The sequence below is a fragment of the Epinephelus lanceolatus genome, chromosome 6 (genome assembly GCF_041903045.1).
Source record: "Epinephelus lanceolatus isolate andai-2023 chromosome 6, ASM4190304v1, whole genome shotgun sequence".
In the NCBI taxonomy this organism is placed as follows: Eukaryota; Metazoa; Chordata; class Actinopteri; order Perciformes; family Serranidae; genus Epinephelus; species Epinephelus lanceolatus.
The window spans coordinates 25299063-25325480 of NC_135739.1; the positions used below are offsets into that span (position 1 = coordinate 25299063).

Below are 26418 nucleotides of genomic sequence, written 5' to 3' on the forward strand. Positions count from 1 at the left end.
TGTTTTTGTATCCGACAAAATCCTGAGATAGATACTTGTGGATAACTTTCTGAAACAGCAAACTACCTGTGGTTCTTTGGAAAGCCTGGAAGATGAAAAGACTTGGCCATTGATGTGAACTGACTTTAAAGTGGCACTAAAACACGCTGTGTTTGTCAGGATGTACTTTCTTGAAGTTTCCTTTATGTTTCCTAAAAGAACAAGACGATGACGTCATAGACTCTGGAGGCAACGGTTCATTTTAAGTGCATGTTTGTCTGTAAACTTAGATTTTAAGAGCTGTTGCATACGTTATGTGTGTTTATGTGTGTTTTAAAAGTTGTAATGTGGTAGAATATTTCATTCATTTACGTCACATTTTCAAAGTGTGCCTGTTGATGAGCGAGTTTACCCAGGGGTAAAACAGTTGACAAAAAGGTTTTGCAGAGGACATTTAAACAAAGTGTGTATGGTGAAGAACACAGATGTCAACATGTTTTCTTGGGTACATGGTCTAAGTTAGGATATGTGTTTTTTTGTAAGTAGCACTAATTTTTCATTTAAATTTGGGGACTTTAATTAGCAGAGTATAGTAAATGAAAAAGAGAACGTCTGAGGTTAGGGCTTGTTAACTGGTATACCGTCTACTATGAGACTGGTCTTTGTAATCATATGATCCTAATATATAATTCAATCAGCGCAGAAACACTCTAAAGCTGTCCACTATGGTTGAGGTTGATCTGGAGGGGTATAAAATGACATTGTACTAAAGATGTAGGCATCTTTCAGGAAAGTAAACCATTTTTTTTACACACAAAAATTCCCCTTTGTTCCCTTCCTGTTACAGACCTCAGGAAATTCCATGGTTTCTCAGAAATCTCACAGCCAACGGGAACCCTGCTCTTGACAAGGCCATCCTAACATCCCTCACAACAAGAAGGACAACCACTTCACCCCTGAAAAAAAGGCTTCTCACAACCTCTCACCCTTTTCCCTTTTCTATTTATCTTGGCCCCCTGGCATAAACCGTTTCTTTACACTTCAATAATAAAAAGGAGAGGCTTTCCCTCTGAGGGACAGACAGAGTGCGCTAGACTGACATATCAGTCAGCCGGCCCTGACAGGAGGATGGAGAGTGACAGCACTCACTGACACCCACTCACACACTCCCTGACACCTGTAACACACACACCTGTCAGGATCTGGGAAATTTGCCTATGTTTGTGTGTGTGTGTGTGTGTGTGTGTGTGTGTGTGTGTGTCTATTGGTATGTTCTTATTCATGACTGTACCACAGCATGGGTCTGCATATACTGTATGTGATCAGAAGTGGAGACTGCATGTTCTCATGAGTGTGTGAGTGACAATATAAGTGTGTAGGCGTGTATAAGTATGTATGCAGTTGTGTACATATCGGCTCTCTGAAGCCTCCCAGAGCCGACTGGCACAGGTGCTCACACAAAGGGACGCTCCCATCTTGGCTTGATGCCTTAAATTCTCTCAAGGAAGGTTTTCACACTCTCAGGCAGCCAGCCTCCCAGGTTTAGATCATGTTCATGGTAACTAAGCCGCTAGCTTCCAAACAGGCTCAAGCGGCCCGGTTAAACTGGTGTGCCTACTGGTGGTAACAAGGGAGAAAACTGGAGAAGATGAGTAGCGTGCAGGCAATAGCCTCCAGTATTTTATCCTTAAAGCTCAAACCAGCAAACCCAACAGGGGTTTTCAAGCTGTCATAATCTGTCTAAAAAATCTACCAAGTACCTCATACCACCTCCTTGATCTCTGAAAATCCGTGGATAGTCTTCTGAACATGATTCAAATGATAAATGCTGCCCTCGTAGAAGCAAACATCAACTCAACTGACTGAAATGTTCACGAAGCCAAATCAACCTCAGAATGGTTTACTTGGAAAAAAAATGTCTCATATAAAATTTAGTGGTAGAAAATGACTGGTAACTCAGAAATATGTATTTTTGAAGCTAAAGTCTTAGCATGAGACATACCTTTGATAAATATACCTAATGCACTTAACAAACTATCAGATTGCCCTTGTTCTTGTCTGCTTTTCTAAATCTTCCGAATAGGTTTGGATCAGTTAAACGCACCACAATGTGGCTGTGAATGAGGATCCCTTTTGTTATTTATGGAAATGGTATCCTAGCAGTAACATCTGGATGGGAATCATGAGGAATCCCTGAGCAAGATACCCTTCAGCCACAGGCGGAAAAAGTAATTCGCTAGCTCTTTTTGCCCGCATGAACAAAGGCTTAGTAAACAAAGCAACACATAAATGATTTACCCTTGTACTGACCTGCCCCTTTGGTCACCACCAGTTTGGGTTTGCTGCGGGCTCCATCCCCCTTGGTGGTGTACGCTGCCACTGTGATGGAGTAAGTGGTGTCTGGCTTGAGTCCTCCAATGACCATTTCCTATGGGAGACAGGCAAGAGACAGGAACAGAAAAATGTCAAAATGTGTCTTTAATTTTTGATGATTTGACCCCCCTACCCTCCCCTTCATGCAGCTCAAACTGCCTCACGTAGAATGTTAATCTACCGGTATGTGAAGTGTCTGCTGGTCCTCTTTATTAATTTTCACAAAACATGCATTAAATGTAATGTTTCCCCCTGTGTAATGGGAGACCATTCCATTAAGTAAATCCTTAGAGTTGCGAAGGTGGAGGAGGGACATTAGGTATGTAAATGGAAAGTGCCCCCCTTCCCTCTCGTTCCTTTAGCAATATTCCAATCAACAACTTAACTTTGTGATAAATGCATGCTGAATACATCCTGCCCATTCACTGGCAGTTTCTACCTCAGCCATTAAGTTTCCTTGAGTCCTCTTCAAAGAGAGGCTTCCGATCAATTCTAATGAATCTTTCAGGGGAGCAGGTTTGAACGAATGCAGAATGAGGTTTTTAACAGGCTGGTTGGCAGAGGGATGAGAGAGGTCAATAAAGGTAAATGAGCTATAAGTACTGTCTTGCACTTGAGATGGTATTCACGTAATGCAGATGGACTGGGGTTTCAAATCTGGGTTCAAAATAAGGGTACAAAAAGAATCCTTGTGAACAATCATCAGGGGTGTGATGAGGATTTTGCAGTAGATTCCAGCGGTCTAACAAGGCCGTTATGTAAGCTTCTGTCTGAATGTGTTCAATACAAGTGTGTGAACTTTGGGCAGCACAGTAAATCTAAGGCACCACATAGACAATTAAATAATATGGTTTAAACACGCACACAAAAAGAAAAAAAGACACATCACCAGAGCACAAGACGAAACATACTGTATCAACACACAGCATGGCACACGTAGCATTAGCATTCCAGGCACAGTGGGCAGTGGATATTGCATCAACCACCATTTTGTCGAAGCCAGCTGGCAATAGAAGTCTGTCCTTTTTTTTCTTAGCGGCATATAGAGAGATAGTGAGGAGGTTGGCTGGGCAGACAGCTGAGGTGAAACCTCTGGGCCACTTTGTTATCCAAACTTATTAAATAAAAATCGGAGGGGTTGTTTAAACAGTGAATCCAACCAGGTTGATGCAATACCCGCTGTTTATACCCTTTCAGCTACACAAAGCACTCAGGCGAAACTTCGTACTCACATATTCAGCTGTATCGTCCGTTTCCCACTAACCCCCCCGCCAAAGAGGAGAGTGCAGGAGAGAGAGTAATATATATTTTAAAGAAAGAGAGAGAGAAAAGAAAGGGAAGAAATAGGATTGTGAGAGACGGGGGCATGAGAGGTTTGGGAGCAGGGGGTTGGTATCAGAATTAGGTCACTGGTTTCGTGAGGTCAGGAGAAAGAGAAGCTGTTTGAAGCTTATGTTATGAGGAGCAGCTGAAACAAGGCTGAGAGTTGTATAGGTCTGCTTGTGGGGCCTGGAGATGTTTAATCATGTTACTGTGCAGCTAACAATAAGCTACCGCGGTGTTAAATCATTAACAGCTACAGCCAGTGGTGACATTCAGATTTTGTTTTTGAGGGTTGAAAGATGAGGTCATTTTTAAAATATACTAACAAAACTATGTAACTAAAAAGATATTCTTTGCCAGGCATTCCTTGTTAATTGCTGGGTGCGTGCATCGCTTGGATCTTGTAATTTAAGTTATTTAAGCTCATTCTACTCTTGGATCCGTGGTCTGCTAAATGCCAAAAATGTCAACGTGATGCTGGTGGCATTTGGCCTGAATGAACCCTTCATTCATGTGGAAAAAATAGAATTTGATTCATTCATTCCCAAAATATGTAGAATTGCATACAACTATTCTTTTCTGTGTTGTTTACCCTATTGCTTCAAGGCTATAATTTCCATTTGGATGATTGGTACTCCGCACAAAAGTCTCATTTTGGCAGGATTCCTCCGACAAGTTTTGTAAAAAGAAAAAAGGGCCATTATACAGGGTTCCATTACAATTCTAGCTGTCAGTGGAGGCTGATTTTTGGTGAAATGTTTTCATGCCAATTTTACTCCCCCCTCCCCCCAGGCACAGAATACTATAATCAGCATTTTCTTTGAGTCTTTGCGTTTGATACAAGCACACAATCAGACATTTCATGGCAGATGTTGCCATAAAGCGGGGGTCTAGACATTCCCAATAAAAGCCATGGAGGCAGAGGAGGGAGGACAAGATGAGTGAAGCTTTGATTACAGTTCTTGTTGTGGGCTGAAGGGAGAAGAATATTACAGCAATATGAAATGAAATCCAAGAGGGGAGAGCACCCATATCGCTTCCCATACTCCAGCAACATTTGCAAAGCCACAACAGTGAGGATGAAGTGCACAATTTGCAGTCTGTGTGAGGGGGAAAAAAGTTGGGATAAGTTTCTCTGAAATGTCCACTGAGGTTTTAATGGTTGAAATCAGTGGAACTGTGTTGTTTTAATATGCTTAACTGGTGAAGTCTTGGGATTAAAGACTAGATTAAAAAGCAGACCTGGACATATTTGCAAATTAATGTGAGCAGAATCTGCATGGTATAAGCGTGCTTTACGGTGGAGTCTACATTTCTTTGACATAGCTGACTTGTACTGAGGCAACTGTGAGATGGTCATACCTGGGCATCGGCCAGCATGACGTCCTTGATGAGGGGCAGGCCCCGTGACTCGCCATTTTCCACGCGTACATAGTGAACCTGGTAGCCACGGATCTGACCGTGCTGCTTGCCTGGCGTCAGGGAGCGCCACATCACCTTAAGTGCTGTGGAGTTGAGGACCTCCACTTCCACTCGCCTTGGAGGAGCCCCAGGAACTATAGGGTGACAAAATGAAAACTCAAGTTAGAATCATTTTGTTATTCTGCTCCACCGTTTTCAGATATTAGTGGGAATGTGGAAAAGCTCCTAATTCAACAAGTGTAATAATCACACAGTACTGTGTCATTGATATTGCTCCACATCCTTCACACTATTTATAGTAGCAATGCGAATAACCCCGACACACACATGTACACACGATATCCATGAAACATAACAACAACTGGCAAGAATGAGAGACGTTATCAAAAACAACAAACACACTCCAGTCTCAGTCTTCCAACAGTATCATATCTGCCAACACACGCCCATACCACCAACACTGCAACACTGCCTCCTCCATCTTCTCAATATGTGTCTGCTGTGTCTGTCTGCCATCAGTGGGAAGCTCTCAGTCATAATGACAGGCCTTTATGGAAGGCCTTGCTTCTAGGCTTTTTGGTGTGCCACGGACCGGCCCTTTCTGAGATGGATGTGCCATTAATAGAACGCTTCCACTCAAACTGCTTCCATTTGCTCGTCCACAAACACTTCAAGTCCCCTTCTCCCCCCCTAAATCACAACCCCATTTCCCCCATCCTCCCCAGGATCGTGCACCAATCTTGTTTATTACCAAAATCTTCTCTACCTTTTAGCCCTGACTCTTATTTCTTCACCTGGCACTTCTCTGTCACGCATTATTATCGTAATGACACCAGAGAATTTGTTATAGCTATTGTCAGTACGCTGTGGCTTTCACCCTTGCAATTCCTGATATTGGTGTCTTTTAAAACAGGTATGGTGACAATTTAAGCTTGTCTCTACTGTTGCGCTCGTTGTACATCAGTGTCAGAAAGACGCTTAAAACGCTGTGGTAATGGATGTGAAATGGATCGTGGAGAATAGAAGCCAATGTCAGCCATCCGTCAATGATTCAGATGTGCTGTGACATGCCCACATCTTTACTTGTCAGTTTATGTATTTTATTGTTCCAGTGCTTTTCTCCATTTGTTTTCTGCTGCATCAAGTTTATTATTTTTTGCTCTTCTGAGGTTGTGTATTGGCTTCTCTATGGTTTTTGTGCCTAAATGGTACACAGTATTTGTTTGTTTTAACATATTCTGCATCCTCAGCTACATTTTTAAATAACAGTATTTGAATTGCAATCTTGGTGGACACACGCCCGCTGGTTTAACCTCCAACCCACCGTCGCCACCGTAAATGCACAGAGCGATATGGCCTTGCAGTGTACAGCACTCATAAATGCTTATGACTCTCAGCTGAGCAATGGGATACAGTTAAAAGCCTACAGATAGAGGCAGGATATGGGATGTGGCGGCTATTATGATTTACATTTGGTTAGTTATGTTTTAATAGCAACACATTTGATTTCCCAAGTGTGTTATCTCTTCTAAGTGTTTTCCTTTCATATGGCTTACACTGCTGTATGTGGTCCTGTTACTTAAGCGCAAACATGCTGGTATGCTTCTGAAAACATTCTATCAAGACATTTGGCTGAGGTCTAGAATTTATGACGATTTTTAATGGCTCATAGGATGGACGCTTCAGCACAGGCAACACTTTCTTCAGACACACATACACAAATAAACATCCACTGCCGAGGGCACACTCACGCTCTGACTAACTAGCAAACAATACTTTCATTCCTACATTAAGTTCAGCCTCTACACATTAGAGATTAATGTACCATCTTCGTCTGTGCGGCAGATCAGGGGCTCGCTCTCAGGACCTGGCCCGATCGCAGTGAGGGCAGCCACAGTGATGTGGTACTGGGTCCACTTCTCCAATCGCTGCAGCAGCACCTGCGCTTCAGTGGCAGGGACTGTGGGCTCCTCCGTGGGCTCCCCGTCGTCACTGCCGCCTTCTGACGGGCCCACCACCTGGTAGTGCACCCTATACCCCGCCAGGACACCGTTCTGACTCTTCAAAGGCGGGGGGCGCCAACTTACCAGCAGGCTGGTGGAGCTGGTGCTGCTGCATTTAATGTCTTGAGGGGGGGCTGAGGGCTCTGGTGAGGTGGAAAGGACAGGAAGGAAGGAAGGGGGTCGAGGACGAGGAGGACGGGGGAAGGGGGGAAGGCAGGGGTGAAAAACAAAAAAATAAAAAGATGGGAGAGATAAAGAAAATGATAAAAGGATAAAAAAAAAACAACAAGAGTAATTCGAACAAAAAATTGCAAAACAAAGACGGAGGCAAATATGTTTAAAATAAAAAGAAAATCATCAAGCAAATGTCAACATAAGAGGCATAAATGGACAATGGCACAAGCTTGTGTAATAATGAATCAAGATGGCTAACCTTGTGGGACAAATGACACACAGACATATTTGGTTCTGGTACAAGTTTTTTGGCATTAAGAGGTATCATATGCTTCATTGTGTTGATTTTTTTTTTTGAGCAGTCACTCATTTCTGCTTAAAAATTAACTGGATGTACGATAAAAAATAAGTCATACTGCAACACTATCAGGATCTGCAGCCCTACTTCCATCAGAAGCCATTTGTTTGGTCCTGCAATGTATTACAATACAGGAGATGGGACACTGTCTAGCTTACGTCATCCTTTTTAAAGCCTGTACTCAATATATTCTGAAGGTTTCACGGTGCAGTGCCAGATGGACAGGGATGAGCATATCTATTGTGTATTTTATTTTCAGGCACTGAGCTGAGGCTTCAGTCCTTAAAACTAAAAACTACCGACTAGGTTAGTCATGAGCACTTAAAAAAATAAATAAATAAAATAAATCTCATTTTCTCCCTCAGCATCTCTGCAATTATTGCAACCATTACACCACTCAGCTATCCAGGATTAATAACACACCGTCGTATCCATAAAACCAGCAAAAGATAAGATTCATTTATTTAAAATATGTTTGGTGTTCATGCGCTTTTTACTAAGATGTCTGGCAGCCATTGTAATGTCCATCTAACCTTACATATGCACGATTAAACAATCCATTTGAGAGTATTTGTAATTTTTGTACCAGAACTTTCAGGCTAAATTAGTATGAGCTAAAACAAGCTACTTTTTTCCCCCTAAATATAAGCTCGCAGGAAGGTAGTGTAGTCTGTCCTTTTTTAATTTGCAACAGTATAAAAGCTTTCCCACACGGTGGCTGTTATTTGTGTCTAAAGTGTTCTTCCAAAACATATTAAAACCTACACATCTGTGAACTTTCTAAATCAAATTCAATGCCTCTCGCTTCTAATCTGTGCCAAGCTCTCTTACACAGCTTGTGCTCGTCCAGAGAGTGTGTGCTGTGCAGGGAGCGATAAAACGTTTCACTTCTCATCCAGAGTTTGGTATTATACGGATAAAAGGACATGTATGAAAATATTTCTATCCGAGGCGGGTTTCCTCTATCCCCCTGGTTTTGTGTGAAAATATTCCCTCCATCTTGGTGTGACAAACCCAGTTCATTATTACATTTTTGTCTGTTATGTAAGGTAAAAACAGCACAATAATCAGAAATAAAATGAAATACCATCAGAAAGAAAAGGAATTCCACACACACAGAAACTTAGAAAATAACTCAAATGAAACCCATGGAAACAAGCAGCATGTTCTCATTCCAAAACAAAGGCTGGAAAAAATAAATAGTGAACTGAAGGAGGGTACTGGGAAATGAATTTCTCTGTAACCCAGGTGACTCAAAAGAAAGAACCACAACAACAGTTAAGGTCCAAAATGACAACTCATGAGAAAACATGAAAAAAAAAACAAGATACTCGGCATAAACAGAAAACATTTAACTTCTTAAAAAAAAACAACAACAAACAAACAAAAAGAAATCACAAGCATTGTTTGCATCATACGTACCTGACTCCCACAAATACTAAATTTTTAAGACTTTCTTACCACCAGCACCTGACCACAGAGCGTGCTTACTCTGTGGTCAGCGAACTGCAACACTTTCCCTCTCAGAGAGCATGCCAGAAATGTTGACATCAATCCCCATTTTCAAATCAGTAAATAATACCTTTGATTTTGACTCACTGAGAGTTAGTTTTGGACCCATTTTGGGCTTATTTGGAGGGAAAGAATTGGCTCTGTGCTGTAGCCAGGGCTGTTTAATACTCAAGAATCTTTGGGGCCGGAGGGTCCACAAGACTGTGAGAGGGGAAGCCATAGGGGGAAAACTCACTCCCAACATATTCTGCTCTTGTGCACTATACACAGAAAACCATCTGTGTTCAAAATTTGTTCAAATAAATCCCATTTCATAGCCCTGTGCCTATGTATCTTTGTACAGCTTACTGCCATTTTGAGAATGCCAAGACACAAGAATAGAGGAAGCAAGACGGAAAGCGTGCACATCTGAATTCATAAAAGTTTAACCATAGTGTTCTGACTGCAATGTCACTTTGGGTAGAGCAGATTTTAAAAAAGGAGAAAAAGGGGTACTGACTATCAGAAAGGCCTCTTCCCAGTGAAGACTGAATGTTCCAGCACACAACAAATAGGGCAGGACCTCAGCCACAGTTCCCAAACCCTTCTCTGTGTCCAATGGGCTTATTTACTTACGGTCTTACTGGATTTTGAGCCTTTCAGCTTCTTTCCTCCGCTCATATTGTATTTGCAAACTCTCCACGTCAAGAATGATTGCTCAGTTCTCAATCTTTGTGGTGCGGAAAAGGCTGTGAATCTGACAGGGGCCAGGCTATCACAGTGCACAGGCATCCTCACGCCTGATAACGGTTTAAGACTGGCTGGGGCGCAGCTTTAATAAAGTGCATATCCCATGAAGGCCAGTGGTAGGATTATGGATAGAAGAACTATACGACCACAAAAGAAGGAACTCAGCTAATGCTTCACTTGAGGTTCTTTTGAAGCTTCCCTGAAAGAGTTTCCTAAATGCTATTTGACAAATAATTAGTCATGTCTGTATTCATATCCTTCTCTTTGACTTTTTAGTCTGTTGTGATATGACTAAGAGCTCTGGGTATAAAGTCTGTAGTGTCAAGTACCCTTGGCATATCTAATCATTATGACTACCTTCATATCAAAAGTGCTTTTAGTGCAACGTCCTCATTGGATATAAATTACACACATTGCTAACAGTTTAGCTACACAGGCCACTACTCAGTGTCTGTTGTCAATTCCTAAAGTGACACAGATTGCCAATGCCTTTGCTATCAGAGTATAAGCACATGTCTGCATTTGAATTGTATTTTCATTAGAAGCCTCGAATGACAGGATGTTCATATTTGTAGATCATTATGGAATTAATCCCCTGAAGCCAAATGGCCGTGCTGTGGCTCACACAAATATTCCAATATATCTAAAAACCTCCTGCAATTACAGTAAGTGGGGGGGCTAAACTGCTTGTTTGGCTAAATACAGAGGATTTAGAATCTGCCACTTTAATTTGAGAGATAGCACTTGACTGGCTACTGGCAGGTTCTAGGTATAATCTAAATGTGTAACAAAGCCTGACAATCCAGGGGCCTGGCTCATAGCTCATCGCAAAGCATGAAATTAATTCTGACGCTATGAAATGGGATTCTTATCTGCCACTCTGGGGCCCTGCAGTCCCCTAACACCCACTCCCAGAGTCCATCTTAGGTCCTGTTAGCATGCCTTGCAACTGGGTAACAGCTAGAAGAATACTGGGAGCCCTCCCTGCTCTCGGGTTGTGGACCCACTCTGACCACGTCTGAACGGTCTTACAAAAACGGTCTCTCAACCTGGTCTGACTATGGCAGCATACCCCAAGAGGCCTTGCTTCTGAATGAGGGCTACTGATGCCAGTGACATCTCGTGAATTTTTTTAAGCATGCTGTAATATTGACCAGGAAAAGCCAATGAAACAAATGTGGTGCTCTTTGATTTGAGGAGTTATTTGGTGTCACTTACAATGGAGCACATAAGGACTGAGATCCAGGGGGATTATTAATTTCCGCAGTGATTTTTCACGAGCTCTTGACAGAGTAGTCCCCATGACAATAGCCTCTGGTAATGCTGCTTGGACTGAGCACAAACTTCAACAATCTGCGAACATTTTGTACCACAGATAATGGACAATAAAGCAAACAGGGAAATCATGTCTGTCTTTCTTTTCACTTAGTGGATAAGGGTTTCAGTCTGCCAGACAATTCATTGGGTTCAAATCCAGGTTGAAATAATTCTGTAGGGCTGTGAATCGAACATGGCACTAACAATGCCAAAAGTCAATGAAACAAAATTAAAATTGTATGCGGTGAGTCACTGCGCTGTAATGTGCTTCAGATAAAAGAATCCATCTGCCATTGGGACATTTTTTTTTACTGCAGTGTATCTCATTTTCTTTTGTGCAGCTTGTGATCTTTCTTTCACGTCATTCATCTTCAATTCTATCTGAGTCTGTGCAGCTAGTTCAGTCGAGCAACAAGTAACTAAGGCTCCCTCATTGTTGGGTAGTGAAGGGTGTGAAATTACTTTACTGTACTTCATATGTGGGGGGGGCGTTTCTTACTCGACAGTTTATGCCCTTAACCTTGATGCTATTGTGTTTCTCTGTTCGTGCGAGGCCTATGTGCTCCTTGTTTATACAATATGCTTCTTTTCTGTCTGGTGTTTTCCCAAGAGGCTGACAGTTTAAACTGTCTCTGTTACACTACGCTGTGAAGGCACTTAATTCAAGCTATATATGTCACAGGGCTCTTCACTGACTTGGGTGCCTGGAGATGCTGCTATTCCTGACCTGTATGAGGAGCCAAAGAGCAGACTTGTCAGTTTAATATTTAACTGTGTCATGTCAGAAGACTGCTTATTCTGTCTTTCTAATACTCTGTTGGTGTTCCAGGAAACACTGCAAAAAATACCCAACGACAACAAAAGGCAGGTTAATTGAATTAATATGTCACGGTCTTTGAGAAAGGTTATGGCAGACTGAATCCCTAAACCACACAATCACTTACCTCGAAGGATCCAAATGATCAAGTTATTTATTGTGTTGTGGGAAATCTTTTGCTTTGTCTGACTTAGTCTGTGACTTTTCTGACCTCAGCAGTGAGAAAACAATGGGTGTATCTCACACTTGCTTGAGCAGGGACTCTTGATACAAGACTGGCTGAGAAAGACCAGAAACAATGAGTGCTGAGTTGAAACCACAGAAGTAGAATGGATAGAAAGGGGTAAAGATGTCTCTTAAGCATAAAGTGGCAACCACAAAGATTTGATTATCATGGCATGGAAATGAGCACTTATATGGAACACTAATTAAGTTGATTAGTGCTCCAAACATAAAGTGACATTCATTTCCAGGACAGTGATATCAAAATTCTGTGGTGGACAGACAGATACAATTATCTACAGACACTTACCCTTTCTATCCACTGTAACTGTATGGTTAAAACAGTTTAAAGGAGGAGTCCCTTGTCTCGAGCAGAGACTTAAGAAAAGCCATCAGTTAGACTTATTCTCTCATATATTTACTCAACAGACTAGGGTATGTCAGTGCTGTCTGCTCTGCCTGCTGCACTGTAGTTGCTTGTGGCTGTAGTGGACTTGGGTTCATGCAAGAACCCGAACAGAAAGATGATAATAGCAGCAAGCTACTGTTTGGAGTGATGTCAAACCAATATTCTTTTGGATAACCCAGAAAGTAATAGAAATTAATAAATAAATAAAAGCTCTAACTCAAAACTTTTTCTCAAAAGACTCAACGTAAAAGGAAGAGGACACAAAGTGAGCAAGGAGATGTCAAGCCATTCCAAGGAGAGCGTTTGTTCCATTGCACAGGGGGGAACAAGTGGCAGAGAGAGAGACACAGCTGGAATAGGGTGATGTAAGAGAAAGAGAGGAGTGTATCCAATCCAATCAGCTTGCGGTTTACCGGTCAAGAACAAATGCAAAAACAGAGGTAAGGAAATCACAAACACACATCGACAGGTGAAGATGCGCACAGACACTCGAGAGACGCCAAGACAGAAATGGGGCTGAATGAACATAAAGTATATTCATGCCTGGACTGATCAAAGATCAACAGTGCAGTGATACGTTCTCAACAGCACCCCAAGTGGGCAGGAGTGAATGTTGCATGCAACTGGCGCTCTCCTCAGTGACTCTGCACTGTCTGTGTAGCTCTGCTGCCCAGCAGTACCAAAAAGAACTGTGAAGTGGTTGTTCCAAAGCCCCCACAGCCCAGATGTGGGGGGTACATCCAACAAGTTGCACTGGTAGAAACAGAAAATGTGTTAAAAGAGGTCTACTCCCACCGCCATGGCTCTCCTATGTCCCAGTAAAGGTCCTCTGCCAGTTTATTATAATCAAGGTTGCCACTCTGATAATGCATGTATACATGCATCTTTGTCTGTGACTTCTATATTCTGTATCAGCAGGATCCACAATGAGCTCAGATCAGCCCCTAATCCCCTCAATCTAGCTACATTTCCAAGGTTCTTTACCATTAATGTATTAAAAGTCAATACACAACATCATTGTTAATCTTTGTGTGCTGTGTAAACCCAAAAGACATGAATTTCATACCCTGTCATCCCAGCAGTCCTTTAGCTACTATTGGATATTTGATTGGATAAGCTGTGTGTATTTTCTTTCTGTACAGGTTGCACTACTGTGAGCTATTATATCACTCCTGTTATTTTTAGCTGGCTGGTTTAAATAATTCAGTTGTGTTCCTGCCATCTGTAAAATAAAATAATCAGTGCAGAACTGATACACTGGAAAAAATTCAGGCAGTGGGCATGCAAGTACTTTTGGTGACTGCTGATAGGGTTTTCTTTTGGTCTTTGACGACTCAACCCCAAATTCCCCATCCCCGGTCTGAATACAGTTCATATGAGAGCCTTGGCGGTCTTAGAGGAGAGCTGACATTTTTTGTGTCTCTGTCACACGGAAGAAAGTGCACTTGCTGTTGACAAAGGAAAAGCAAATATGAACAAAAGTGAAAGGGAAATAAAGAAACTGCCACAATTGTCAGTTGATGTAGACTTGTTTGGAAGTGTTGCTTACTCTCATACATATTTGGCACCAGAGCCACCTTAGAAAAAGAAAGGTAATTCTAAAATGAAAAGGTTGGAAAACACTAAAAAAGTGACTTAAACCACTTGCAGCTTAGTTTCAACCTTAAGTCTCCACAAAACAAACCGTTCAATGTGTAAATATTGCTTAATATAAGGTAGAAAATACCAGTGTCATATTGTTAAATTGAGGATAACAAAATCAAGATCAAATGCAAGATCCATGTGTTTTAACAAAACTTGAACTCATCTGTAGTTCATAATTTCCAAATCAGCTTTGAACCCTGATTATGTCTGAGAAAAACACAGTCACAGTTCAAAGGTGATAATGCAGTTGTCATCAGAGAAAACAAAGTTCATGAGCTCCAGTAAAAGGAAAAAAAAAAACACATAAACTTCATGAGAATTCACTTTCGCAAAGACATAAAGTCACTCAACTACTTAACTGGGGAAATCCTTTTGTTAGCCAACCCACAAAGAGAACAGGAGAGAAGAGTAAAGAAAGGGCTACATACTGGCTTGCAAGGTCTTCTGTGTTATGTCATTGGTGAAGGCTCCGATGCCTTTGTTAGAGATGGCTGCCAGGGAGAAGTGGTACTCCGTGTGTGGGCGGAGATTTTCCACAACATATCTTGATGTGGGACCAAATATTTTCTTCATCTATTGATGGAGAGGAATGTCACTGACAAGTCTGATATAAAATGGTTGCAAAGAAATTTAATGTTCGATCATCAAGACATGATGTACACCTCTCATTGCTGAAATTCGAAAAGAAACACCCAAATTCTTACCTGGGTGCCAAAACTGCCTTCCGTGTAGCGAAGTTCATAATTTATAATTCCTTCTTTCTCATAGGCGGCTTCCCAAGTCAATTCAATGCTGGTATCAGACACAGCACCAACCTGGAATTTGGCGGGCTGACCTGGAACTGAAGAACATAACGCACAACATTGTTGAAGGAAATGTTGCTAGAAATTGGTTAAGAAGAATTTAATGTTGTACCAATGGAAGAAGTACCATTTAGCATTGGAAAAAAAGTCTTAACAACATGTCAATGAGGTCCTTTTTCCTGTTCAGTGATTAATAAAAGTGCATATTTGCTATCTCCACACTAACATGATGAGCATAATGAGATTTGGCACCAAATAGCAGAGAATTATTAAATTAAATTAAATTGAGGGGAATAGATAGAAGGGAAGTTCAAAAGTCTGTGCCCCATTGGCAATAGCAGCACAAAGTGCTCTACTTATTGTGGGGTCTCTGAGGCTGGATGTGCCTCTTTGTGCTAGCATGGATTGAGTGATTTTGCTTTTTTTTTAGCCCTGAAGTTGATGGTAAGTTCTCGGATTTTGGTTCTTTCTCAAATATGGATGCTTTTTCAAACTGCCATGATCAAACAGATTTTTGTCATCATTTGCAGAGGCCGCAGATGTGTGTGTGTGAACCTTGCACAGCGGGGGAGAAAAACTTGTCTCTTTGGCAGCAGGCACTGTCTAAAGTTTCAGAAAATGTGCTGCTGATGCACAAAAAGAGCTGAAAATGTTCTTTATGGGTTGTCAGAAAGCTGGGGAACATGTGTAGCATTCGACAGTTTCTGTATAACTTGTTTTAAACTAACTGCTCAACTTTGTTTGAACATTACACATGTGCCTCTTGTGCGCAAAACTCACGGACATAAAAATTTAACAATGGCGATGGAAGAAAAGGATATTTCAAAGTTTTAACACCAGCAACAAAGCTGATAAAATGAGTTTTCATATCCTTACCTCCTTGCAGTACTTTGACATGGATGGGCTCAGAGAAGGGCCCGTCTCCTACAGAGGTGAATGCTAACACTTTGATTGTGTATGTCTCTTGAGGAACCAGGCTCTGGATAGTGGTAATGATGCTGTCCTGGACATTATGAATCTGCCAGAGGCTCATGGGCTGGGAGTCGTCCATGGTGTAATAAACACGGTAGCCCTTGATCTGCCCATTGGGCTCCTCGGGCTCTTCCCAGCGCACCATCATGGTATTTTGAGAAATGATCTGGGCCTGGATGTTTCGTGGTGGACTGGCAGGGGCCTGTTCACCAGTCCGTGTTTCTACTGGCTCACTGGGAGGACCCTGGCCGATTGTGTTAACAGCTGAGACTCGGATTTCATACTCTGTGTTGGGGTAGAGGCCACCGATGCTGTAACGTGTAGTAGTGATATCATCCACTGTCTCATACTTGCTGTCTGGGGACTTTGCCCTGTACTGGATGATATAGTAAGTCACTGGGTCTGGGTTGCCCGAGTCCCAGGTGATGGTCACACTGGTGGCAGTGGTTTCAGTAACCACAGGGGTACCTGGAGGCTTGGGGAGAGCTGTTGTGGTGACAAACAGGAAGGAAAGAGAAGTCAGTTATTTATCATGACAGTGACTGACTCACAAACTTTGTAGCATAAAAAGAAAGCTTGGGAATTCCTTTATCATGCCCAAAGAACATCACATCAATACACATTGTAACTGCAGTTTTCTGTACATTATTTTAGACTCAACTGAAGCTAATTTTCCTAACAAGTACACCTCTTCACAAGCACAGATATCTCTTACATTTGACAGTGATCTGCGCCACAGCTTCAATGATGCCAAGGCTGCTCATGGCCACGCAGGTGTAGTTGGCTGACTCACGGACGCTGCTCAGTTCGAGAACATTCCTGCCCACTGGCATCTCATCCTCCGGTGTCAAATCCTCTGAGTTCAGCATCCACTTGACGTAAGGCATGGGCGACCCCACCGCCACACATGTTATGTTCACACTGCCACCGGGCATAATTTCCTGACTCGTTGGTGGAATGGAGAAGCGAGGAGGCACCCGCCGGACTGGGGGGAAGGCATGAGGAAGGGGAGAGGATGACAAAAGAGGGCAAGGGAGTCAAAAAAAAGAGAAAGAGGGGTAACAAGAGAGGCCGATGAAAATAGACCCTTCTCAAAGAAATACTTAACACATAAGGTTCAACATGGTACATGTGAACTGAAACACAAAATAAAAGAAGTAGACTTTTCAAAACATAAAAAAATATACAAATAATGAGAAAGAACTAAACTAACAGAACTGCTTCAACAACAAAGTAGATTAACAATAAAGCAACGATTCATAGCAACAAGGTTCCATTGACCAATATTTGACCCATCACAGCACAATTAAAGACACAAAAATCTATTACGAGTTTCTCATCTTTGGAACTGAGCTGCTGACATATATACAACTATAGCATAACCTGATCACGAAGTATGAAGGTGTGTAGTAAAGGCCATGTGATAATGCTATCACATAAAGCCACCATGGCAACCTGGAACTTCCTGTCCTCTCAGGCACACATGCCAAACAGGAAGTAGGCCATTTCAGGCTTCTCCCACAGCACAGGAAGTGTAGGGTTACTGGACTATTGACACATTCTAGCAGAAGTTTGCACTTGACACCTGTCTCTTCTACCTAGATATCTTAAAGATGAGAAACTTTAATCAGATTTTTGTGGTTTAGGGTAGATCCACTGGACAAAGCCTTATTAAGATCTGACACGGTTCCATTGATAGATGCAGCTATCAGTTTCACAGACAGCATGCATAAATAGACCGAGGTAAATTAAGGAGTAAATGATAACAAAATCAGATATAAAAATTGAGATAAAATGCATAGAGGAATATAACTGAAGGGTCGCTAGCATGCCCAGACAAAAGACGATTGGAGAGGAAAGAAGAAATACAAGATAGAGGATAAAGCATCTGAGGAGAGGAGAGGAAGAGAGGGAACAGAGGAGCAAAGAGTGACAGAGGAAGAAGAAGAGAGGGGAAGGTTTGGAGGAGGGTGAAGGGGGGGTAACCCACTTCAATGCTGTGTAAACTTTGTTTTTCTCCAGCAAATGTGACAAAATGTGATGGTGGCACATTGTCACATCGCAGTCCCAGTTAACACAAAATAAGTATTGAGGAACAAGGTGTGTGCCTAGAAATACATAGAAAAAGAACTAGTAGTTGTAGCTAAGAGAGTCTACTATCACAGAGTGTTGGAGTCAAGAAACAGAACTGGATCAACAGGGAGTAGAAATCCAGAGAACAAGAAAGAGAGATAGAGGGAAAGGAAAAGAGAAAGGTAGATGAATAAGGGCAGAATGACAGCTAAAGAGAGGGAGACAGGGAGGACCTCTAAACTCATGGATAGGAGTTGAGTGGAAGGAGGTTGATAATGAGTCTGAGACGCAGAGGAAGGGCGTGAAAGGTACTGTGTACTTGCATGTGTGTGTATGTGTATGTACACAGATGTATATAATTTCTGCGTTGGTACTGGCATGAGTGTGCGTGTGTACAGTATGTAAGAGTTAGAACGTAAAAGAGTATGAGTTAGCGAAAACACTGTGTGTCCAATAAGAGGCATCCCAGCAAGCACTTGACAAATGGTTTCATGCAAGAGGTGGCCACGTTCAATACTAAATGAGCATGAGATTTTCAAGGTGTTGTATACTGCAGGATTTTCCTTTCCTACATAAATCTAAGGTGAGCGACGATAGCATTTGTTCTGTCTAAGCCCTGGTGGGTTGGATAATTACTATATTGCTGTTAGGTCAATGACAAACTTCCATCATGTACAATCATAGGAGAAACAAACGTTTTACATGCTTCATGGTTAAGTACCACCTTGTGCTGAGGGAAAACCCTCCAGTGGTACATTAAAAACTATGTATTATGAAGGTTTTAAACTTATTTTGAATGAAACGTGTATAGGTTTTAATTTCACCAAAACGATAACAGCAACTATGGGATACTATGAATGTCTATAACTTCCATGTGTCACCATTTTCACAAGCTTTTCAACAATTGCTGCTAACCGAAGTCTCTACATCTATTCCATGTCAACATGTTTGTTGGGATGCAAAGAAGGTTCAAGAGAGAGAGAAGCAAAGTAGTGCAGATGTGGAAGTAAAAAAATGATGAACTAAATGGAAGAGCTGATTTAGAGACAGATAGACAAGACAGGAGAGACAGGGACGAGAGACAAGACACGAGGCAGAACAAAACAGACTCAAGCAGCAAGACAGCAGACAAAAGGACAGACAGAGGGAGACGGGCAGACAGACAGTGACGGATGGCCACGCAGACATACTGTACAGTACGCAAGGGGGGAGGGGAGGGGGGTTTGGGTTGTCGGAGAAAGGGAAGGAGGAGGAGGAGGAGGAGGAGGAGGAGGGCATAAGTGGGGGATAGAATAAGGAGACTGTGATTCTAAATCAAAATCAAACCAAAACAAAACAAAACAAAAAGAAGACCATGGCTCAAAGTGGGTTTGGAGGTCTCACACACTGGGGCTTAAAAGCAAGAATCAACTACACCTCCCCTCCTCCCCGCCTTAAACATTGCAACTCAATGCAAATGTACTTGGGAAGTAGCAGTAAGGTGGGCGGATGTGAGGTGTGTATGTGTGTGGGGTGGGTGGGGACCGAGGAAGAGGAATCAGGAAGGGGGGGGGGGGGGGGGGGGGGGACTGAGAGGGGCATCAAGGATAGGTAGCATTCCAAAATACACCGTGTCGATCCAAATGGGATTCATATGATCGTTGCATGGGACACTTTTTCCAACAAACTAAGGGCACAAATATCACCTACACACACTCTGAGGGGATTTACCAGATAATTGACATTTACTGACCTGAGCATTGAGATTACCACTAAAATGTACATACACCATGTTCACATGTAGTCTGTAGAGGCCAAGCATGTTTGTGATTTACAGCAAGCTATCAGCATGTGCAATGGTGAGAACACAGCTACTGTTACTGGCTTTTAACAGCCATGTCACATTTAGTGATATAAACTACAGCATTCTCCTTTTCATGTAAAATATGTATATAACATCAATAGCTAATTACGGTTCTAGAGTGCATTAAACATGGGTGGAGACCTTCTGCAGCTTTTCATGTGTCCTCTGTACTACTCTACATGTATCCTCTAAGCCTGTAACTCACTGTTAATGTCAATTATGTTACTACCTTGGGCAAGACACGACCTGACCTTGAGGGCAAAAACTTCATCGCTGACCTTTGAGGGAACGCTCTAATGTGGTACACAAACTCACACACTGATCTGGCATAAAATGTACCAAGAAAAAACACAGGTCAATAGCAGATTCAAAAAGACTGTCCTCAAAAAAAAAAAGGAGCCAAATTTCCATATATTATATATATATATAGAATCTAAGTTAAAATGCCTCCATTAGAAGCAAAATCTGTAGAAAAAGATTTCCGGGAATCATAACCTGTTCTGCCCCGATCTGACTGTACAGAAATTAAATTAAACAATGGGACGCATGACCTTTTGGCTGAGATATCATGCATTGTCTCATCGTGACAGGTATAATTGGATAGTTAGGAAGTCCGAATGGGAGATTTTCTAAAGAAAAAAACATGTTGAACTGGAAAAAGGGAAAAAGGCCCATTGTATAGGCACAGAAAAAATATATATGCATTCTAATTTGTTAAAAAAATGCCTCACTGAACAACAAAGGTAAAAGGGCAGCCCATTCCTCACACAGACATGCATGGGTGTGGCTATGGCATGAGTGACATATACAGGTGCGCCCCCATCCACTCGGGCAGACACCAGGGAACCAATACAATCCAAAAATGTCACCCAAGCCCATCCAAGCATGCCATCCATTCCCAAATATAGCATTGTTCCAGACACACACGCACAAAATCAAACGAAAGGAAATAAATTAAACTGAACAAATCCACAAAAAGAACTAAGTCCGAACAGCATAGACAGTACCAGAGTGCAGCTGTGTTCAACAAAGAGGTATGCATCAATACTATTAGATGTTTTTCAGCTATAATTTGTCTCTGCTTGAATTTTGCCTCCAATCCAAAAGAATGGTGAAAACTGAATATTGTGAAAAGGGGATTTTTTTTGTTTTGTTTTTAGGGGCAATGTCCAATCAAAGTGTGTCTGATGGTGCTCTTCTCTCCCTGGGGCTCAGGTCAGCCAATGGACCGGGGAGCTGAAGTGGCTGAGTGAATGAGGTTTCCCCACAGGAAGAGGTCTATGTTCACCTTTGTTCACCTACACTGTCAGGGCAATGTGGGGACTAACACCAGCCACCTGCCAAATGCTGGTAACTTTTGGCTGTGGCCTGCCAGGGAAATTTGAAATATACAAATCACTGAGCCAATATACAAAACTCCCTTCTTACAGGTCTTCATGGCACGGGGGCGCACACAGATGATAAGAAGTCTGGGAAGAGTCTACCTGTCGACAGCATGCACAGTGTGTCTGACACATAAATAAATTTGGTCTTTGGTTACAAAAGAAAATCAAGAGCTCTAGGTCAGCTGATGCTACAGCACATTACACTATACCTTGGGAGAGGCAATGGTAACTCTTAAAACCCTGTAGACACGTCGGGGAACAACATCAACTGTGGGTCTAAATGTCAGTATCACATGCAAATGAATCACTGCTAGCTAGACACAGGCCTGTATGAAATGACTCAGTGTTCAAGTGGACACTGACATGCCAATGGTCCGGTAAGCTCTCAAATGCTGTGTATGTGTGTGAGTGGCACCTACGCTATCCTACACTTAAAATGTAGTGCCGGTAAAACAAAGAAAATAAAGAATCCCAATTGCATGGACAGGCTCCTCATTCACAGAGACCAGGAGCCCAGCCGGCCCATTTGGAATTGAGAGATAATAAAACAAACATATACCTTTCATTTGGACTACTAACAACACATAATCTTGTTTCAAGCCCCAATGTGGAGAGAAAGACAAGAAGCCTTACAGTGGACGAGGTGGAAAGCAGTCGAGAGAGAACGCCAGAGTACTGCACTAATTCTAATAGTGGGCGGTGTTGTGGAGGGATTTGTGCCAAAAAACAGAGGTCAGAAGGTGGACATTATCGGCCATTTTGGTGAGGCAGTTTTTGCTGCCCCAAAATGAAGGGGGAAGCCAAAATAATGTGCAGCCTTTAGTGTCACCTTGAAGCTGAGATTACACCCTCTTGCTGCCTGAGGACACAGGCGCAGTATGGAGATCCTTTAGTCACACTTGCTGGGTGAGGCCTACGGCATTTACATATAAGCCGCGGGGGTCGGCCTGTATTAACATACCTTGGCTGCGCCAATGCTAAACAGTCACTATCAGTGGCTTATCAAAATGGAAATTATTACCTAAAGGAAACTGACAGGAATCATGGCAGGGGTATCTGATAATAGCAAGCAGCGGATTGAGGGGATTTCAGAGTCTATCGCTCTTTTCTATTGTCTTACAGGTAGATGACAAGCAGCCAAATGATATCACAAGCATGTCCCCTCACTGTGGTGATCCCTTCAGTGAATATTATCAGTCAAATTGAGAAAGGGAGTGTATTCATATATCTGCATTAGAATAAGAGGTAATGAAACTTTGGTTTTGTATGGAAAATAAATGCACATCAGATGGCAACATGGTGGGGTTTTTGTTTTGAGGGGTGGCTATTCAGGACTCCTTAAGACAAACATCTAATAGAGATGGCAGGATTTTTGCTTTGGCCAGTGAGAACATAAGGTGTAATCTAGCTTTCTTTCCCAACGTTACACACAAATGCATAGCAGGACATGCAAGCACATTCAAAATCAGGCAGATACCATTGAAGGAGGGCAAACATGCACATGCGTACATCACAGCGCAGTCTTTCTGCATCACTGTTTTTCTTAGGACTTAGAATTAAGATGTTAAGACTGAATGTGGACATTGTCAGGCTTTTTTTATTCTCTGTTTCTTACGGTGGGATTGCGCCATGCGCTGTGGACACCATTATGTGGAGGGCAGCAATGACAGACTATTGGCCGGCGGCTTTCACGGACTTAACTGTTACAATTACTAATGGAAAGTCTTTTGATAGGCAATTGGTGCACAGAAGTGCCTGAATTGAAACACTCATTTGTGTCTGAGATAACTGCTAGATCAGAAGGGATGATTATATATATTTGTCTAATGATTCGCCTTAAGGACAAATGATGTGGCTGGTGCAATGGAAAGAAATATATCAGCTATACTCAGCATCTTTGGAAAGGAAAACACTGGCTAGCATTTCTTATTTTTTGAGGGGGGTTCTCTTGCTGGTATTTTAGGGCTCTTTGTGGCTCTTAATAAGCTCTTGACAAGAATAAAAGCTCAAGAGTTACTTATGAATAGGAGGAATAAATAATTCTTACTGGCTTACTTGGTAGGAAAACAGCAACTATCAAGGTGCCCTACAGCAAAATATGTTCAGTCTCCGAAGTTGCCAACAGCAGAAGACTTTAAATGTGTAGATTCCAGAGATAAATTTGGTGCAGCATGTTGCTGAGAAAAACATGTGTACTCCTTTGGATAAATAGAGGTCAGTAAAGTATGGAAATTAATGTGCTAGCTGCTGGAGCGGTCGTCATTTTTTTTATATGACTTTAGGACAGAGATCAGTCTAATCTCCAAGAGATCAGCACACCTTGACAGCCACACTTACAAACACTCCCACACTGAGAGGAGACCGATAGGGGTGGACGTGTTTTATCTCTTCTACCTGAGTGAATGATATGCCTGATCTGCCCGGGCTTGTTGAGCGGCATGCAATACCCCTTGCTGAAAATTGTGGTTCCTTTCCAAAAATATGTATCTCATGTATTCATAATGCTAGTGGAGCCATGAAATTTACAGGCAAGCACTGCAGCGGGGGATATGAGATTCAGTGTAGATCTGATTCAGTTGGGTATGTCTTGGAAAACTTGGTGCATGTGCTGATACTAACATTAAGGTGGAACATCTTTATAGATGAAGGGAAGTTGGTGCAAAGCCAATTGCTTGCATTGATCTCAAATTCATTCGGCACTTACGCCTCATTATTGCTGCAGGAACACTGTGTGAATGCTTAAAAAAGCAAAGTAATGTGTGTCTTGTTACAGTCCAGTTTGACAATCATCATTACTTTAGTCACATCAACCTGAAAATCAATTCTATTCCCTAAGTGTGCGTGCGTGTGTGTGCACAAGGGAAGGAGGTCTTTTGAATAATAAATTATAATTTGATTGAGTGTCATGACTGCGAGGGAACACAAACAGCAGTCACTCAACAAAACCAATCACATCTAGCTGCCGCCATGTGAAAATAAAAGTATCTTTGAGCACCCGCTAAGCAACAGCAAATGTGATGTCGAAGTCATTATATTGTTATTGATCCACACGACACTGTAAATGGCATCCCTTAATGGCTGCCTGAAATCACCATGGAACCCAATCAGGCCCAATCAGGTCTAATTTTTCCAGTAATGGATCGCTATAAACAAGATGACAGGAACACTGGCTGTATACACACTTATTGTTTCATTCGGCATTTGCACTCCGAGACTCAAGAAGCAGAGCAGCATCATTTTGAAAAAAAAAAAAGAAACACAAATCTCACAAACAAATTTAACCACAAAAAGACAAACATTTTAAACCGAAAACTAAGATCAGGAACAGAATTGAAACCAAAGGAAAACACACAAACACAACACCATAATCACCAACACAAAAAATTAAACTAAATAAAGGAAAGCCAAAAAATCTGGTTGTATCAGGGAAGACACTTGTTGAGAAACCAAAGGAAGAGAAGGAAACAATTGAACAAAACACAGGGAATGCAGAAAGGAAAAAAAAAAACAACACGGCCAAAGGAATTCTGTACAGGCATGCAAGCGCAGTTACATTCTCCCATCATGCAACAGGTTCTGTTATTTCCACGTGCTGGGTTTCCATGACAACACGTGCAAGAAAGCCTTTAGGTGCAGAAGCAATACCAAAGGATGCAAAACGAGAAAAGGCCCCACAATGCAAACATAAAAGTAAATTAACAAGACCCGAGCTAATCGGGTTTGCTTTCATCATTTCTTCCTTGGAAATAAAGAAACATTTATTTCATAATCATTTAGCAGTTTGGATTAACTGATTAGTATTTCTTCAAATTAGTAATGAGTCGAGCTCTGTAATAGGCAAATACAGCTAAAATTTTTCAACATGTTGAATTTTTTTTTTCAAATGTGGGTTAAAAAAAGTAAAAAAGAAAAAACACACCAACCTTCTCGAAGCTCTGAGGGATGTAAAGGGGTTGATGCAGAACACAATGACATGAGGAGAAGAGAAAAATAGGGGAAACACAGAGAGAGTAAAAAAAGCCACCTCAAGGTGTTTAGCTGCAGCTACATTTCCCTTTTCTTTAATCCTTTTTTTCCTCCTTTTCCCTTGTCCCTGCTATCAGTGACACCCGTCTTGAAAGTACACTTGCCTGCCCCCCCCCCCCCCCCCCCCCCCCCCCCTTAAATAAACTTTGAACCAAAACAATCAGATACACCCCAGTGGCCGCACTGTCGTCTGGTAAGAAAAAAATTGTGAGGCGCCACTGGTTTCAAATCAAGCGTACCATACTCATAATTCAAAATTTCACAAGCTCCGTATAGCCACAAGGAGAGGCTCCTGTGGTGGCTGTATTTGCTTTTGTTAGAGAAGGAAACCAAATAAAGAGAAAATAAAGAAAGAACTAATGAGAGATAGAAAAGAAAAAAAGACACAGTTTGGGCTGAAATTAGCAGCTGCAGTTCAAGACAGTTACAGTAAATGTTGTTAGAAGCCAATCAGAAGCACTGTTATTACGGTTTCTGTTTGGGAAGTAGGCTCAATTTTCCCTGGTACAGTATGCCCCAGATCAAATTTAGGATTGTTGTTTTGTTTTGTTGTCTTTTTTTTTCTCTCCTGAAAATTGATCCGTACCACAGCTGCTAATCTCGAGTGCATTTCGCTTTGTGAACAAAACATAGTCAACATCAAGTATCAGAATTGATTGACAAAAGTTAACTGAAAACAGACAAAGGTTGACACCATCAAGGCATAACAAGTGTGTTACATACTGTAGTGTGAAAGTACCTGGCTAATTATGACCCTTGTGTAGGCTTTTAAAGAGCATGCTGATGGAGCCAGTGTTCATGGAGATTGCATGAATTGTTGGAAATGATATCAGGGTATAGCTGTGTGTTTCTGACCAAAGGAACTACTAAATATCCCAGTGCTGTGTCAACAAAGTGTTCCCATTATTATTGTTATTTAATGACTCCTGTAGAGCTCTCGACTGTAATTTGACACGGACCTTTTAGCTTCTACCCTGCTGTACGTGGGAAAAAATAAATAAAAAAATGAATAGCTACTTGACATTAAGTGTCAC

General features: G+C 41.8%; 1 protein-coding gene across 8 annotated transcripts in view; it reads right to left on the minus strand.

Moving 5' to 3' along the window:
* The window catches only part of ptprsa (protein tyrosine phosphatase receptor type Sa), a 259574-nt gene that overhangs the window by 49130 nt on the left and 184026 nt on the right, over positions 1-26418 (minus strand). For 3 of the 8 annotated variants that reach the window (XM_078168853.1, XM_078168851.1, XM_078168852.1), the window contains 8 exons: positions 16773-17042; positions 15962-16543; positions 14987-15123; positions 14711-14855; positions 6923-7243; positions 5038-5231; positions 3585-3611; positions 2290-2407 (listed from right to left, as the gene is read on the minus strand). In XM_078168853.1, the coding sequence (XP_078024979.1) occupies positions 2290-2407; positions 3585-3611; positions 5038-5231; positions 6923-7243; positions 14711-14855; positions 14987-15123; positions 15962-16543; positions 16773-17042 (1794 nt within the window). Of the gene's footprint in view, positions 1-2289; positions 2408-3584; positions 3612-5037; positions 5232-6922; positions 7244-14710; positions 14856-14986; positions 15124-15961; positions 16544-16772; positions 17043-25281; positions 25461-26418 lie in introns of those variants that run through there. The other 5 variants (XM_078168854.1, XM_033622809.2, XM_078168857.1 and 2 more) reach the window with 3 other exon arrangements.